This window comes from Cherax quadricarinatus, chromosome 39 (assembly GCF_038502225.1).
Source record: "Cherax quadricarinatus isolate ZL_2023a chromosome 39, ASM3850222v1, whole genome shotgun sequence".
NCBI classification, from domain to species: Eukaryota; Metazoa; Arthropoda; class Malacostraca; order Decapoda; family Parastacidae; genus Cherax; species Cherax quadricarinatus.
This window is the reverse complement of record NC_091330.1, coordinates 12,654,183-12,670,610: the sequence shown is the minus strand read 5'-3', so window position 1 is coordinate 12,670,610 and position 16,428 is coordinate 12,654,183. Positions and strand designations below refer to the sequence as shown.

Sequence of the window (16,428 nt, the reverse complement as noted above, 5' to 3'; positions counted from 1 at the left end):
GGCAATGTGTGGTGTAAATATTATGCAGAAAATTCGGAGTGTGGAAATTAGGAAAAGGTGTGGAGTTAATAAAAGTATTAGTCAGAGGGCAGAAGAGGGGTTGTTGAGGTGGGAGACGGCCGACTTGTTGAAAAAAAAAATAATTATAATAATAATCACTGAGTCTCATTAACCCTTTCAGGGTCCGTCCCGTAGATCTACGGCTTTTCGGTGAGTGTCCAAACCGTAGATCTACGCCAAAATTCTAGCGCCGTCAAATTTAGCGCGAAAGCGCTCATAGGCCTACATGTGAGAGAATGGGTCTGCGCCGTGGGTGTGCGCCATAAACAAAAAATCTAGGCGCCTGCATAGCATTGTGGGAACGCCGGCTCATTCACCCTTGTTCACCATGCCTCGTCGCAAGTCAGCTCTCACTCCCCGGAAAATTGGGACTCTCCTCTTCCTGTCTGATAGTTCTGACACTGATGGAATTGGAAATGAAGACGAATTCTACGGCTTTGATAAGTTAGTGACCGAAAATAATGACCAGGATATCGATAATAGTGCAGAAAACCCCGACGATCCTCGTCCTTCTACCTCTGGTGTGGGCACTCGTGACTCACGGTTGGGTGTTCCTAAACGTAAGAGAAAACTAATATTTTCCCGTGGCCAGGCCTCTGACTTCAGTAATGACGATGATTCTGACGTGGATTGTGATTTTATTGCGCTCGACGATCATTCGAGTAGTGATAGTGAGGAAACATATTCACCAGTGAAGCGTCGGTATGTTCGCCGCCGCATGCGCTCGGGTAGTGTACCCTATGCTGTGCCCAGGGGACGGAGTACATCCTGGAGTACATCCCGGAGTACATCCCGAAGTACATCCCGTGGCCCTACACCCGTTTTAGGTAGTGATAGTGAGGATGATGTGGCTACACTTGGCATGGATGGGCCACAGGCATCAGTGGATGGTGTTAGTGGTGCTGGTGGTGGTAGTGGCACCGCCATGCGTGACTCACTGTGCCACGCTGGGACCCACGCTGCTGACTCGTCAATTCAAGGACAAAGCGGAGCGTCAGCCACCAGCTCGCCACAACCACAACCACCCGTACAACCAGCTTATGATGTCCAGTATCCACCAGCAAACCGTATCTGGAATTGGCAGCAAAATCCCAATTTTGTTCCCAGCCCTCACCACTTTGATGACTCTCAAAGTGGAATTCTACCTACCTGTCCCCTTGGAACCACGGCCAATGAACTGGAATTCTTTGAATTATTCTTTGACCAGCCATTGATGGAAATTATTGCCAGGGAAAGTAATAAGTATTTTCAGTACACCATGGCAAATACGATCTTATCACCACAGTCAAGACTACACAGGTGGAAAGAGACGACTGTTGCAGAAATGTATTTGCTTTTTGCAACAATAATGCTTATGCCTCACGTCTATAAGCATAATATAAAAGCATACTGGTCCACAGATCGGCTAATTTGTACCCCATCCTTCAGTGAAATAATACCAGTGAACAGGTTTATCTTACTGTTACGTATGTTGCACTTCTCTGACAAAACCAGGCCTGACAGAAGTGACAGGTTATACAAGATTAGAAATGTTTTCATGTATCTCAAACAAAAGTTCAGGATATACTTTTATCCATTCAAGAATCTTGTAATTGACGAGTCTTTGATTTTGTTCAAAGGTAGACTGTCATTCAAGCAGTATATACCGAGCAAGAGGAACCGCTTTGGTATAAAATTGTTTGTACTCTGTGATTGTGACAGTGGCCTGGTGTTGGATATTGTTGTATACACGGGTAGTAAAACATTGAAAGATACCAAGATGTTATTGGGTATCTCAGGTGACGTAGCGAGAAACATGATGGCACCTTATCTTGGTAAGGGCCATACATTATATACCGATAACTGGTACACAAGCCCATTACTCAGTGATTTCATGCGAGTGAACAAGACAGATGTGTGTGGCACAGTGCGTTCTAATTGTAAACATATGCCCAGGCTCAACACAGGTGTTCGTGGTGATGTCGTGCAGGTGTTTACTGCCAATGACATCATGGCATTACGGTGGCATGACAAACGAGATGTCACATTGTTGACAACCATTCACCGTAATGAAATGCAAGACAGTGGCAAAGTTGATCGAGTGACTAATGAACATATTCGAAAACCAGTGTCAGTGATTGATTATACACAAAACATGCGCTTGGTTGACAAGTGTGACATGCAGATTGGTTTTGTTGACTGTGTTCGTAAGAGTTACAAGTGGTACATGAAACTTTTCTTCCATCTCATGGACATTTCAATGCTGAATGCATATAATATGTACCAAATAAAGACTGGTAACAGACCACCGTATGGTGAATTTTGTTTGTCTGTTGTCAGACAACTCATAATGAAGTACCAGGTAACAACACCTGCAATACAACATGGTCCTCGAATTCATCACAATATACCCAAGCGTTTGAGGAGAGAAGGTGATCATTTCATAATACAGCTTCCTTCAACTCAAAAGAAATTTGCTCAGAAGAGATGCATTGTCTGTGCACAAACAAAACTACGGCAACAAAGACGCAAAGACACTCGGTTTATGTGTGAGGAATGTAAGGTGCCTCTGTGCATGGTGCCTTGTTTCAAGGAGTTCCACAAGCTCCAGCAGTTCTATACCATGTCCAGTGATTGTAAATATGTAAATATATGATAGAACATTAGTATTATACAATATTTGTGCATGTTTATTGTAATAAAGAACAGTGGTAAACAATAATATGATAATAACTTTAGTGCGGTTATTGTGTTCAATACAGTGAGTATATATATATCAATTATATACAGTATTGGTCTCTCAGGCCCCAAATGTTAGTAGGAATAGAAAAAAATTGGAAAAGAAAAGAAAAAACAACTAAAACAACAAAATAATATAATACGTGTATGTGGAATTCGTCGATGTTGCCGCCACTACATCATTTTCTATAAACTTCTTGGCACTGTATCTCGGTAAGTACTGATCAGATTCTATTTTTTTTTTGTTTTATTACCTTCACAAAAATATGCTCTTTAATTCTGTAAGAAAAAATAATTTTTTTTTTTTTTTTCAAAATTTCTTGGACACTGGTGCGTGACTTCAGATTTTGGCCTTGGACCCTGAAAGGGTTAAATGTCGTATATTATGTTAATACTATACACATTTTCATTAATCCATCCATGATATTTTTTCAAAATTATATAATAAACACGATACATAACATATAAAGATGATAAATACACCCCACAATAGAATTAATAAACATAAATATGAGATGTGGTAGCCAGATAACTTGTACAAATGACGGCAAGAATAACATTTTCTCTAGTCTAACATAAGAGAAAATGCGTTACTGGGGGTAACTGTATTCACTTTTAATTTTCTTCTTTTGCATATCCTACCAAATTCATCCACCAACCTCTGCAACTTCTCTTCAGAATCTCCCAAGAGCAGTGTCATCAATAAAGAGCAACTGTGACAACTCCCACTTTATGTGTGATTCTTTATCTTTTAACTCCACGCCTCTTGCCAAGACCCTCACATTTACTTCTCTTACAACCCCATCTATAAATATATTAAACAACCACAGTGACATCACACATCCTTGTGTAAGGCCTACTTTTACTGGGAAATAATCTCCCTCTTTCCTACATACTCTAACTTGAGCCTCACTATCCTCGTAAAAACTCTTCACTACTTTCAGTAACCTACCTCCTACACCATACACCTGCAACATCTGCCACATTGCCCCCCTATCCACCCTGTCATATGCCTTTTCCAAATCCATAAATGCCACAAAAACCTCTTTAGCCTTATCTTAATACTGTTCACTTATATGTTTCACTGTAAACACCTGGTCCACACACCCCCTACCTTTCCAAAAGCCTCCTTGTTCATCTGCTATCCTATTCTCCGTCTTACTTTTAATTCTTTCAGTAATAACTCTACCATACACTTTACCAGGTATACTCAACAGACTTATCACCCTATAATTTTTGCACTCTCTTTTGTCCCCTTTGCCTTTATACAAAGGAACTATGCATGCTCTCTGCCAATCCCTAGGTACCTTACCCTCTTCCATACATATTTATTAAATAATTGCACCAACCACTCCAAAACTATATCCCCACCTGCTTTTAACATTTCTATCTTTATCCATCAATCCCAGCTGTCTTACCCCCTTTCATTCTACCCACTGCCTCATGAACTTTCCCCACACTCACAACTTGCTCCTCCTCACTCCTACAAGATGTTATTCCTCCTTGCTCTGTACATGAAATCACAGCTTCCCTGTCTTCATCAACATTTAACAATTCCTCAAAATATTCCCTCCATCTTCCTGATACCTCTAACTCTCCATTTAATAACTCTCCTTTCCTACTTTCAACAGTCAAATCCATTCTTCCCCTAGGCTCCCTCAACTTATTAATCTCACTTCGAAAATTTTTCTTATTTTCAACAAAATATATTGATAACATCTCACCGACTCTCTGATTTGCTCTTATTTTACATTACTTCATCACTCTCTTAACCTCTCCTTTCCTCTCCATATACTCCTCCCTCCTAGCATCACTTCTACTTTGTAAAAACCTCTCGTATGCCAACTTCTTCTCTCTTACTAATCTTTCTTCATCATCATTCCACCAGTTGCTCTTCTTCCTTCCCACACCCATTTTCCTGTAACCACAAACTTCTGCTGAACACTCTAACACTACATTTTGAAACCTACCCCATACATCTTCCACCCCATTGCCTATCCTCTCACTAGCCCATCTATCCTCCAATAGTTGTTTATATCTTACCCTAACTGCCTCCTCCTTTATCTTATAAGCCTTCACCTCTCTCTTACCTGTTGCTTCCATTTTCCTTGTATCCCAGCTACCGTTTACTCTCACTGTAGCTACAACTAAAAAGTGATCTCATATATCTGTGGCCCCTCTATAAACATGTACATCTTGAAGTTTACCCAACTGTCTTTTATCTACCAATGCGTAGTCCAACAAATTACTCTCATTACACCCTACATCATATCTTGTATACTCATTTATCCTCTTTTTCTTAAAATATGTATTAAGTGGACCCTCCCTTTTTGTCATTAACTCTTTGACTGTTTTGGCTGCATATGTACGTCTTATGAGCCAGTGTTTCGGATGTATATATACTCAATAATTCTAGCGGCTTCAAATCAAGTGGGAGAAAGCTGGTAGGTCCACATGTGAGAGAATGGATCTGTGTGGTCAGTGTGCACTGTATAAAAAAAATCCTGCAGCACAGTGCATAATGAGAAAAAAAAACTCCGACCGTGTTTTTGGATTAAAATGCCGACTTTGAGGTGTATTTTTGTATAGTAATTATAGTTGTATTCTCGTTTTCTTGGTCTCATTTGATAGAATGGGAAAGATGTTACAGAAATAGAGATGATTATGATTAGTTTCACAATGAAAACGACCTTGAAATTGAGCTCAAAGTAGCGAAAATGTTTGATTTTTACTAGTGGTCAAGAGTAAGCAAATCACACCACGCGTCCAGTACACTTCAACTGGGGAGTCTTATATTCTTTCACTAGTGCACTGATATTATTTATACCATTTTTATAATAATTCAGTAGTCTGCATAACAGTAAATCTTCTTTTGTTTGTGTGAATAAAAAATCAAAATAGAAAGCAAGAGCAATATAAGAGGGAACTGGAGACGTGACTAGTGAACAGAGGATATGTTATTTTAGTGCCAAGAATGTCAGCATTGTTTATTCTGGACCCTATTTTGAAATTGGCATCTTTTTTAATTTGCATGAAATTGGCCAAATTGCCAATTTCTGATCACTTAATTGGGTAGTTGAAATCAGTAAATAGGTGGTTTCTTGTAATCACTTGATATAAAAAATGGAGTTCTAAAGAAAAAGCTATGCGTTTGGTTGACTGGAACAATGGAATTGACCGAAAATAGGGCTCAAATTCGGCGAAATTGCCAATGCGTATATATTGCTGAGATTGCTAACTTCATAATTCCATAAGTTTTCGATCAAATTTCATACTTTTGGTGTCATTACCATTGGGAAAAGATTCTCTGTCATTTCAAAAGATTTTTTTTTTCCAAAAAATTTTGCAACATAGAATGACAGTTTCAGAAATGGGCTTGCGACAGTCAGAGGGTTAATCCATTCCAGAGAGTCTGATGAAATGTGCAATTGATGAAAACCGAAACCATTTTTCCCATAAGAAATAATGTAAATCCAATTAATTAGTTCTAAACTCCCAAAAGTATTAACAAAAAATATTGTTTTTAGAGATTAAATATAGATTTACATAAAGAAAAGAATGATAGATATGTTATAAAGCACTAATAACATGTACAAATGAACATTTAATATCACATTTACCTTTACTGAAGACTCTTGTTGGTGTATGGAAGGCAGAGAGGAGTGGAGAGGGAGGATTGATTATTGTTTGGGAGGGAAATTCCCTTCCATAAAGACTACAAGTACCAAGTCCTTATCCTGGGTTACTTCCCTTCTTCATTTTTTAATGGCACTAGGACCAACTTAACCCTTTCAGGGTCCGTCCCGTAGATCTACGGCTTTACGTTCAGGGTCCAAACCGTAGATCTACGCCATGAGCTCAGCTCACTCTGATAAACTGTGAGTGGTACATTTGGGCCTAGATATGAGAGAATACATCTATGTGGTATGTGTGCACCACATAAAACAGATCCTGCAGCACACTGTGTATAATGAGAGAAAAAAAATGAAATCATGATTTTTCGATTAAAACAGCAACTTTGCAGTGTTTTTTCGTATGTTTTTTATAGATGTATTTGCGATTTCTTGGTCTCATTTGATAGAATGGAAGACATATTACAGAAATAGAGATGATTTTGATTGGTTTTAGCACTGGAAATGGCTTGAAACTGAGCTCAAAGTAGCAGAAATGTTAAATTTTTGCCGATATTCAAGAGTAAACAAACGACCTCACACGTCTAATACACGTCAGCTGGTGGGTCTAATATACATTCACAAATATGGTGATGATATTTATACAATCATTACAGTATTGCATAACAGTAAATCTTCTATTTTTTGGTGTGAATAAAAATTCATTATGTGAATAAAAAATCAAAATGGAATTTATTTGTAAAGCCTCAAAACATAACTAATGAACAGAGGAAATGTTAGTTTAGTGCCAGGAATACCTACATTGTTCATTCTGGACCCTATTTTGAAATTGGAATATTTTGAACTTTGTGTTAAATTGGCCAAATTAACAATTTCCGATCACTTTATTTTGTAGTTGAAACAGTTGACTTGGCAATTTCTTGTGCTCAATCGATAGAATAGAAGTAATACTAGTGAAATAGCTAAGAATTTGGTTGATTGGAATAATGTAATTGGCCTAAAATGGGAGTCAAAGTCGGCAAAATCGCCAATTCGTAAATATCGCTGACACATCAAAATTCGCGAGAGCATAATTTCGTCAATTTTCCACCAAATTTCGTACTTTTTGTTTTATTACCTTCACAAAAAGATTCTCTACGATTTCATAAGAAAAAATAACAAATTTTTTTTTTTTAAATTCTTGGACACTGGTGCGTGACTCCAGATTTGGGCCTTGGACCCTGAAAGGGTTAAGAGTCACTGGACCTCTGTCGCACAAAAAAAAACTGTCCAGAGAGCTCTTGCAGCTCTACCCTCTACCACAATCACTACCACCCTCTGCCACCACCCTCTAACACCATCACAACCACTACCACTCTCTACCCCTATCACTACCACCCTCTCTACCACCATCACTACCACCCTCTCTACTACCCTCTCTACCACCCTCTACCACCATCACAATCACGACCACTATCACAACCACTACCACCATCACTACCACCCTCTACGACCATCACAACCACTACCACCCTCTACGACCATCACAACCACTACCACCCTCTACCACCATCACAACTACTACCATCCTCTACCACAATCACTACCACCCTCTACCACCATCACAGCCACTCTCTACCACCATCACTAACACTCTCTACCACCATCAATAACACCCTCTACCACCATCACTACCACCCTCTACCACCATCACTACCATCCTCTACCATTATCGCTACCACCCTCTAACACCACCGCTTTCGTATTTTACTACAGTCTTTTTCTTTAATTCTGCCATGTTTCTCACCTTCTTTACCAAAGGATTGGCACTAGCAGCTTTCTTTGGGCCTATGGTGGCTTATTTAGCAGTCACACTGAATAAACAAGTGCAAAAAATAATGATTACAGAATATTCCTATGGCCTCACAGGATAATGTTTACTCACCAAGAAACAAAGCGACACTGCCTCAAAATGCGTGTGTGGAAGGCTTTATGTGCGTGCTGCACTCAGACAGGTACCGTACCACTGATGAGTACGGAGGAAAGTAATGAAAACTGAGCCAGTATTATTACGAAAAATTCAACAATAACTGAAATTCATGAAAAGAGAGCCCAACAAAAAGGGAGGGTCCACTGTACCTATAACCAAACTACTTTCTGTACAAAGTTCAATCAAAGGGCCCCTATTATCATTTACACCTGACACCCCAAACTTACCTACCACACCCTCTTTAAATGTTTCTCCTACTTTAGCATTTAGGTCTCCTACCACAATTACTCTCTCACTTGGTTCAGAAGTTCCTTCACACTCGCTTAACATCTCCCAAAATCTCTCTCCTTTACACTCCTCTATTCTCCAGGTGCATACACACTTATTATGACCCATTTTTTACATCCTACCCTTATTTTAATCCACATAATCCTTGAATTTATACATTTATATTCCCTCTTCTCCTTCCATAACTGATCCTTCAACGTTATTGCTACCCTTTCCTTAGCTCTAACTCTCTCAGATACTCCTGACTTAATCCCATTTATTTCTTCCCATAATTATACCCCTAAGAAGATGTGTGGCAGTGCTGCAGAATTTCAATACCTCAAAGTTTATAGGGTATCATTGCCTCATATTTCTTCTATGGGTAGAAATTAAAATTTCATGATAGAGATTTGCAAGTTCAAATTTATTGTATGTGAAATGCTGTAATGAGAGAAAACTGTTTAACCTTCCAAAAAAGAAGGGAACACCATTCCTGCAGCACTACACCATTGCTTATATCTCCATTTTTTTTATCACTATTATATAATTGTTTTATGTCATTGTCATTTTCATCAAGCTTCTCATTTTCAAACTATCTTAGAATGGCCTTCAATTCTTGCACTCTTTCACACAACACATGTAAGTAAAATGACAATACAGTATTCCATTGGAACTTAACACAAAATATAGGATTACCAATTCTTTTCCATCGATGTGCTTTTACTTGTTGTGGTGTGTTGTCCACGTTTTTTCTAAGAAATCATCTATCCTTAACACCTCAACCCACCTATTTTTTGATAACTTGTTCCACTGAATGCTCCCCATTCTTGTATGGATGGTCTCTTAGTAAGATATTGCCTAGGCATTTTTAGTTCCCAAGGCTTCAAAATTACTTTTGAACTATGGATTAATACCCTTGTTGAATTCCACATGCTGGTTTGGTTGTATTTCTATAGCTTTTTGTCATATATCTTACACATTTTTCCTGAAATAAATGCTAGTTACAAACTCAGTGCTTTTAAAATATTGTACACAGATTAATGCACAAAAATTTTAGTGTTATCTCCCAAATTGGTCATGGTTCAATGGTTATTAATATAGTGTATACTATTTGTATATTTTCAGGTTGAGCATTATAGAGTTATATATAAAGATAACAAGCTAACCATTGATGAGGAGGAATATTTTGAACATCTAACAAAACTTGTTGAGGTAAGTAGCCATGTCCAGGATAGTACAGATTGTAATAATGTTGGTAGAATTACCGACAATATATAAAGTAAAAGGACACAAGTGCAGCTAATGTGACATTTTTATTGTGGCAACGTTTCACTCTCCAGGGGCTTTGTCAAGCCGTTACAAACAGTACATGGACACAGAGGGTATATATAGGCTCAGAGTAAGGTACAGTAGTAGTAGTGGTATTATTATTATTATTATTATTATTTTTTTTTTTTTATTATTATCACACTGGCCGATTCCCACCAAGGCAGGGTGGCCCGAAAAAGAAAAACTTTCACCATCATTCACTCCATCACTGTCTTGCCAGAAGGGTGCTTTACACTACAGTTTTTAAACTGCAACATTAACACCCCTCCTTCAGAGTGCAGGCACTGTACTTCCCATCTCCAGGACTCAAGTCCGGCCTGCCGGTTTCCCTGAACCCCTTCATAAATGTTACTTTGCTCACACTCCAACAGCACGTCAAGTATTAAAAACCATTTGTCTCCATTCACTCCTATCAAACACGCTCACGCATGCCTGCTGGAAGTCCAAGCCCCTCGCATACAAAACCTCCTTTACCCCCTCCCTCCAACCTTTCCTAGGCCAACCCCTACCCCACCTTCCTTCCACTACAGACTGATACACTCTTGAAGTTATTCTGTTTCGCTCCATTCTCTCTGCATGTCCGAACCACCTCAACAACCCTTCCTCAGCCCTCTGGACAACAGTTTTGGTAATCCCGCACCTCCTCCTAACTTCCAAACTACGAATTCTCTGCATTATATTCACACCACACATTGCCCTCAGACATGACATCTCCACTGCCTCCAGCCTTCTCCTCGCTGCAACATTCATCACCCGTGCTTCACACCCATATAAGAGCGTTGGTAAAACTATACTCTCATACATTCCCCTCTTTGCCTCCAAGGACAAAGTTCTTTGTCTCCACAGACTCCTAAGTGCACCACTCACCCTTTTCCCCTCATCAATTCTATGATTCACCTCATCTTTCATAGACCCATCCGCTGACACGTCCACTCCCAAATATCTGAATACATTCACCTCCTCCATACTCTCTCCCTCCAATCTGATATCCAATCTTTCATCACCTAATCTTTTTGTTATCCTCATAACCTTACTCTTTCCTGTATTCACTTTCAATTTTCTTCTTTTGCACACCCTACCAAATTCATCCACCAATCTCTGCAACTTCTCTTCAGAATCTCCCAAGAGCACAGTGTCATCAGCAAAGAGCAACTGTGACAACTCCCACTTTATGTGTGATTCTTTATCTTTTAACTCCACGCCTCTTGCCAAGACTCTCGCATTTACTTCTCTTACAACCCCATCTATAAATATATTAAACAACCACGGTGACATCACACATCCTTGTCTAAGGTCTACTTTTACTGGGAAATAATTTCCCTCTTTCCTACATACTCTAACTTGAGCCTCACTATCCTCGTAAAAACTCTTCACTGCTTTCAGTAACCTACCTCCTACACCATACACCTGCAACATCTGCCACATTGCCCCCCTATCCACCCTGTCATATGCCTTTTCCAAATCCATAAATGCCACAAAGACCTCTTTAGCCTTATCTAAATACTGTTCACTTATATGTTTCACTGTAAACACCTGGTCCACACACCCCCTACCTTTCCTAAAGCCTCCTTGTTCATCTGCTATCCTATTCTCCGTCTTACTCTTAATTCTTTCAATAATAACTCTACCATACACTTTGCCAGGTATACTCAACAGACTTATCCCCCTATAATTTTTGCACTCTCTTTTATCCCCTTTGCCTTTATACAAAGGAACTATGCATGCTCTCTGCCAATCCCTAGGTACCTTACCCTCTTCCATACATTTATTAAATAATTGCACCAACCACTCCAAAACTATATCCCCACCTGCTTTTAACAGTTCTATCTTTATCCCATCAATCCCAGCTGCCTTACCCCCTTTCATTTTACCTACTGCCTCATGAACTTCCCCCACACTCACAACTGGCTCTTCCTCACTCCTACAAGATGTTGTTCCTCCTTGCCCTATACACGAAATCACAGCTTCCCTATCTTCATCAACATTTAACAATTCCTCAAAATATTCCCTCCATCTTCCCAATACCTCTAACTCTCCATTTAATAACTCTCCTCTCCTATTTTTAACTGACAAATCCATTTGTTCTCTAGGCTTCCTTAACTTGTTAATCTCACTCCAAAACTTGTTCTTATTTTCAAAAAAATTTGTTGATAACATCTCACCCACTCTCTCATATATATATATATATATATATATATATATATATATATATATATATATATATATATATATATATATATATATATATATATATATATACACACACACACATATATACATACATACAGTGGACCCCTGCATAACAATTACCTCCGAATGCTACCAATTATGTAAGTGTATTTATGTAAGTGCGTTTGTACGTGTATGTTTGGGGGTCTGAAATGGACTAATCTACTTCACAATATTTCTTATGGGAACAAATTCAGTCAGTACTGGCACCTGAACATACTTCTGGAGTGAAAAAATATCGTTAACCGGGGGTCCACTGTATATAATTTTTTTTTTTTTTTTTTGCATGTGGTAAAAAGGGTGAGAATTAGTATGGAAATTAAGAAAGATTTTGAATGGTTTGGGGCTAACCCTGAGAAGCCTATACCAGTTGTGGAATCCATTGTGCCTACTTCAAAAATTAAGGAAATGTGTGCAAAGTGGGTTGAACTGCAAACCTTTATGGATGAAAATCGCCCTAACACAGCTGTTGCAAGCCGTGCTGGTGACTATTACAATGACAGTGTTATGGCCCATTTTAGACAAATCTTAAAGGAACTGGAGGTACAGACCTCTATGGACAGATTTGTTGTGCGGCAGAGGTCCAGTGACTCTCAAGCTGGTCCTAGTGGCATTAAAAGAAGGGAAGTAACCCCGGAAAAGGACTTGCTACCTCAAGTCCTAATGGTAGGGGATTCCCCTTCTAAACAATAAGTTCGACACTCTCTCCTCCTCCCATCCCATCAATCATCACCAGATCTTCATTAAAGGTAAGTGTCAGGTATTCTATTGTTAGTAGAGTACTACAAACTGTGCATGTCTTCTTCAGTTTGTGTGCATTAAACTTAATATTTCATGTGGTAAAATTTTTTTTTTCATACTTTTGGGTGTCTTGCACGGATTAATTTGATTTCCATTATTTCTTATGGGGAAAATTAATTCGCCTTTCGATAATTTTGGCATACGATGAGCTCTCAGGAACGGATTAATATCGAATGCCAGGGGTCCACTGTATATTATAGGTAGTAGGTTGGTAAATAGCAACCGCCCAGGGAGGTACTACCGTCCTGCCAAGTGAGTGTAAAACGAAAGCCTGTAATTGTTTTACATGATCATAGGATTGCTGGTGTCCTTTTTCCTGTCTCATAAACATGCAAGATTTCAGGTACATCTTGCTACTTCTACTTACACTTAGGTCGCACTACACATACATATACAAGCATGTATATACAGACCCCTCTGGGTTTTCTGCTATTTTCTTTCTAGTTCTTGTTCTCGTTTATTTCCTCCTATTTCCATGGGGAAGTAGAGGAGAATTCTTCCTCTGTACTCCATGCGTGTTGTAAGATGTGACTAAAATGCCGGGGGCAAGGGGCTAGTAACTCCTTCTCTTGTATAAATTACTAAATTTAAAAAGAGAAACTTTTGTTTTTCTTTTTGGGCCACCCCACCTCGGTGGGATACGGCCGGTGTGTTGAAAGAAAGATATATATGTATATATATATACTATATATTTTATTTATTTATTTATTTATTATTGAGAGTATCAAACAAGTTAGGTGAAGAAAAATTGGACTATTATGACTCACAAAATCGTAATGACATGATTGCAAACAAACCATACCACGGGCGGGATTTGAACCCACGGTCAGAGAGTCTCAAAACTCCAGACTGTCGCATTAGCCACTGGGCCAGCTAGCTTCCATAAGATTCGTCCATCTTGGTGTATTTCTACACCATAGGAAGGTTAGCATAGGCACCACTGTGTCCACAAATGCAAGTTTTTGCAGACGAATCTCCCGCTAGCATGGCCGTGACGAACTCTAGCTCAAGTCCCCTCAAAGCTGTCAACATGTGTAGAAATACACCTAGTTGGACAAATCTTATTGAAGCTAGCTGGCCCAGTGGCTAACGTGATGGTCTGGAATTTTGAGACTCTCTGACCGCGGGTTCAAATCCCGCCCGTGGTATGGTTTGTTTGCAATCGTGTCATTACAATTTCGTGAGTCATGTTGACGGCTTTGAGGGGACTTGAGCTAGAGTTCGTCACAGCCATGCTAGCGGGAGATTCGTGTGTAAAAACTTGCATTTGTGGACACAGTGGTGCCTATGCTAACCTTCCTATGGTGTTGAAATACACCTAGTTGGACGAATCTTATTGAAGCAAGCTGGCCCAGTGGCTAACGCGACGGTGTGGAGTTTTGAGACTCTCTGACCGAGAGGTCAAATCCCGCCCGTGGTATGGTTTGTTTGCAGTCGTGTCATTATAACTTCGTGAGTCATGTTGACGGCTTTGAGGGGACTTGAGCTAGAGTTGGTCACGGCGATACTAGCGGGAGATTCGTCTGTAAAAACTTGCATTTGTGGACACAGTGGTGCCTATGCTAACCTTCCTATGGTGTAGAAATACACCTAGTTGGATGAATCTTATTGAAGCTAGCTGGCCCAGTGGCTAACGCGACGGTGTGGAGTTTTGAGACTCTCTGACCACGGGTTCAAATCCCGCCCGTGGTATGGTTTAATTGGACATTACATTGGAAAGAAACACTTTCACCATCATTCACATTATCACTCTCTTGTCAAAGGTGCACAGATATGACAGTTCAGATGCCCCTCCAAACAGCAAATATCTCCACCTTTGCTTTAGAGTGCAGGCACTATACTTCCCACCTCCAGGGCTCAAGTCCAGCTAACCGGTTTCCCTGAATCCCTTCACAGGATGTTACATTGCTCACACTCCAACAGCTCATGAGGTCCCAAAAACCATTTGCCTCCACTCCTTTCTAACACTGTATCTTCCACCTCCTTGCACATAAAACCTTTACTCCCCCCCCTCCCTCCAACCTTTCCTTGGATGACCCCTACCCTGCCGTCCCTCCGTTACAGATTTATTATTAATGAACACACTGGACAACTAGGTTGCTTAGGTTTAGCAATTCATTTTACAGAATATTTTGTATTAATAATTAATAAAAATAACTTAATAGGTAGTAGGTTGGTAGACAGCAACCACCCAGGGAGGTACTACCGTCCTGCCAAGTGAGTGTAAAACGAAAGCCTGTGATTGTTTTACATGATGGTAGGATTGCTGATGTCTTTTGTCTGTCTCATAAATATGCAGGATTACAGGCATGTCTTGCTACTTCTACTTACACTTAGGTCACACTACACATACATGTACACATTTATTTATACACACTCATCTGAGTTTTCTTTGATTTTATCTTAATAGTTCTTGGTCTTATTAATTTTCCTTTTATATCCATGGGGAAGTGGAATAAGAATCTTTCCTCCGTAAGCCATGCGTGTTGTAAAAGTCAACTAAAATGCCGGGAACAATGGGCTAGTAACCCCTTTTCCTGTAAAGATTACTAAAAAGAATAAGAAGAAGAAAATTGTCAAAGTGGGAAGTCTGAATGTGCGTGGATGTTGTGCAGATGATAAGAAAGAGATGATTGTGGATGTTATGAATGAGAAGAAGCTGGATGTCCTGGCTTTAAGTGAAACAAAGCTGAAGGGGGTGGGAGAGTTTCAGTGGAGAGGAATAAATGGGATTAGGTCAGGGGTTTCAAATAGAGTTAGAGCTAAAGAAGGAGTAGCAATAATGTTGAAGGATAAGCTATGGCAGGAAAAGAGGGACTATAAATGTATTAATTCAAGGATTATGTGGAGTAAAATAAAGATTGGATGTGAAAAGTGGGTTATAATAAGCGTGTATGCACCTGGAGAAGAGAGAAGTGTAGAGGAGAGAGAGAGATTTTGGGAAATGTTGAGTGAATGCGTGGGGAGTTTTGAATCAAGTGTGAGAGTAATGGTGGTTGGGGATTTCAATGCTAAAGTGGGTAAAAATGTTATGGAAGGAGTAGTAGGTAAATTTGGGGTGCCAGGGGTAAATGTAAATGGGGAGCCTTTAATTGAGCTATGTGTAGAAAGAAATTTGGTAATAAGTAATACATATTTTATGAAAAAGAGGATAAATAAATATACAAGGTATGATGTAGCACGTAATGAAAGTAGTTTATTAGATTATGTATTGGTGGATAAAAGGTTGATGGGTAGGCTCCAGGATGTACATGTTTATAGAGGGGCAACTGATATATCGGATCATTATTTAGTTGTAGCTACAGTTAGAGTAAGAGGTAGATGGGAAAAGAGGAAGGTGGAAACAACAAGTAAGAGGGAGGTGAAAGTGTATAAACTAAGGGAGGAGGAAGTTCGGGTGAGATATAAGCGACTATTGGCAGA

General features: G+C 39.5%; 1 protein-coding gene across 14 annotated transcripts in view; it reads left to right on the top strand.

Moving 5' to 3' along the window:
- The window catches only part of Csk (C-terminal Src kinase), a 457,260-nt gene that overhangs the window by 365,521 nt on the left and 75,311 nt on the right, over window positions 1-16,428 (top strand). For 13 of the 14 annotated variants that reach the window (XM_070092392.1, XM_070092386.1, XM_070092394.1 and 10 more), the window contains one exon: window positions 9,772-9,858. The exons of the other annotated variant lie outside the window; for it this stretch is intronic. In XM_070092392.1, the coding sequence (XP_069948493.1) occupies window positions 9,772-9,858 (87 nt within the window). The remainder of the gene's footprint in view (window positions 1-9,771; window positions 9,859-16,428) is intronic. 14 annotated transcript variants of the gene reach the window in all.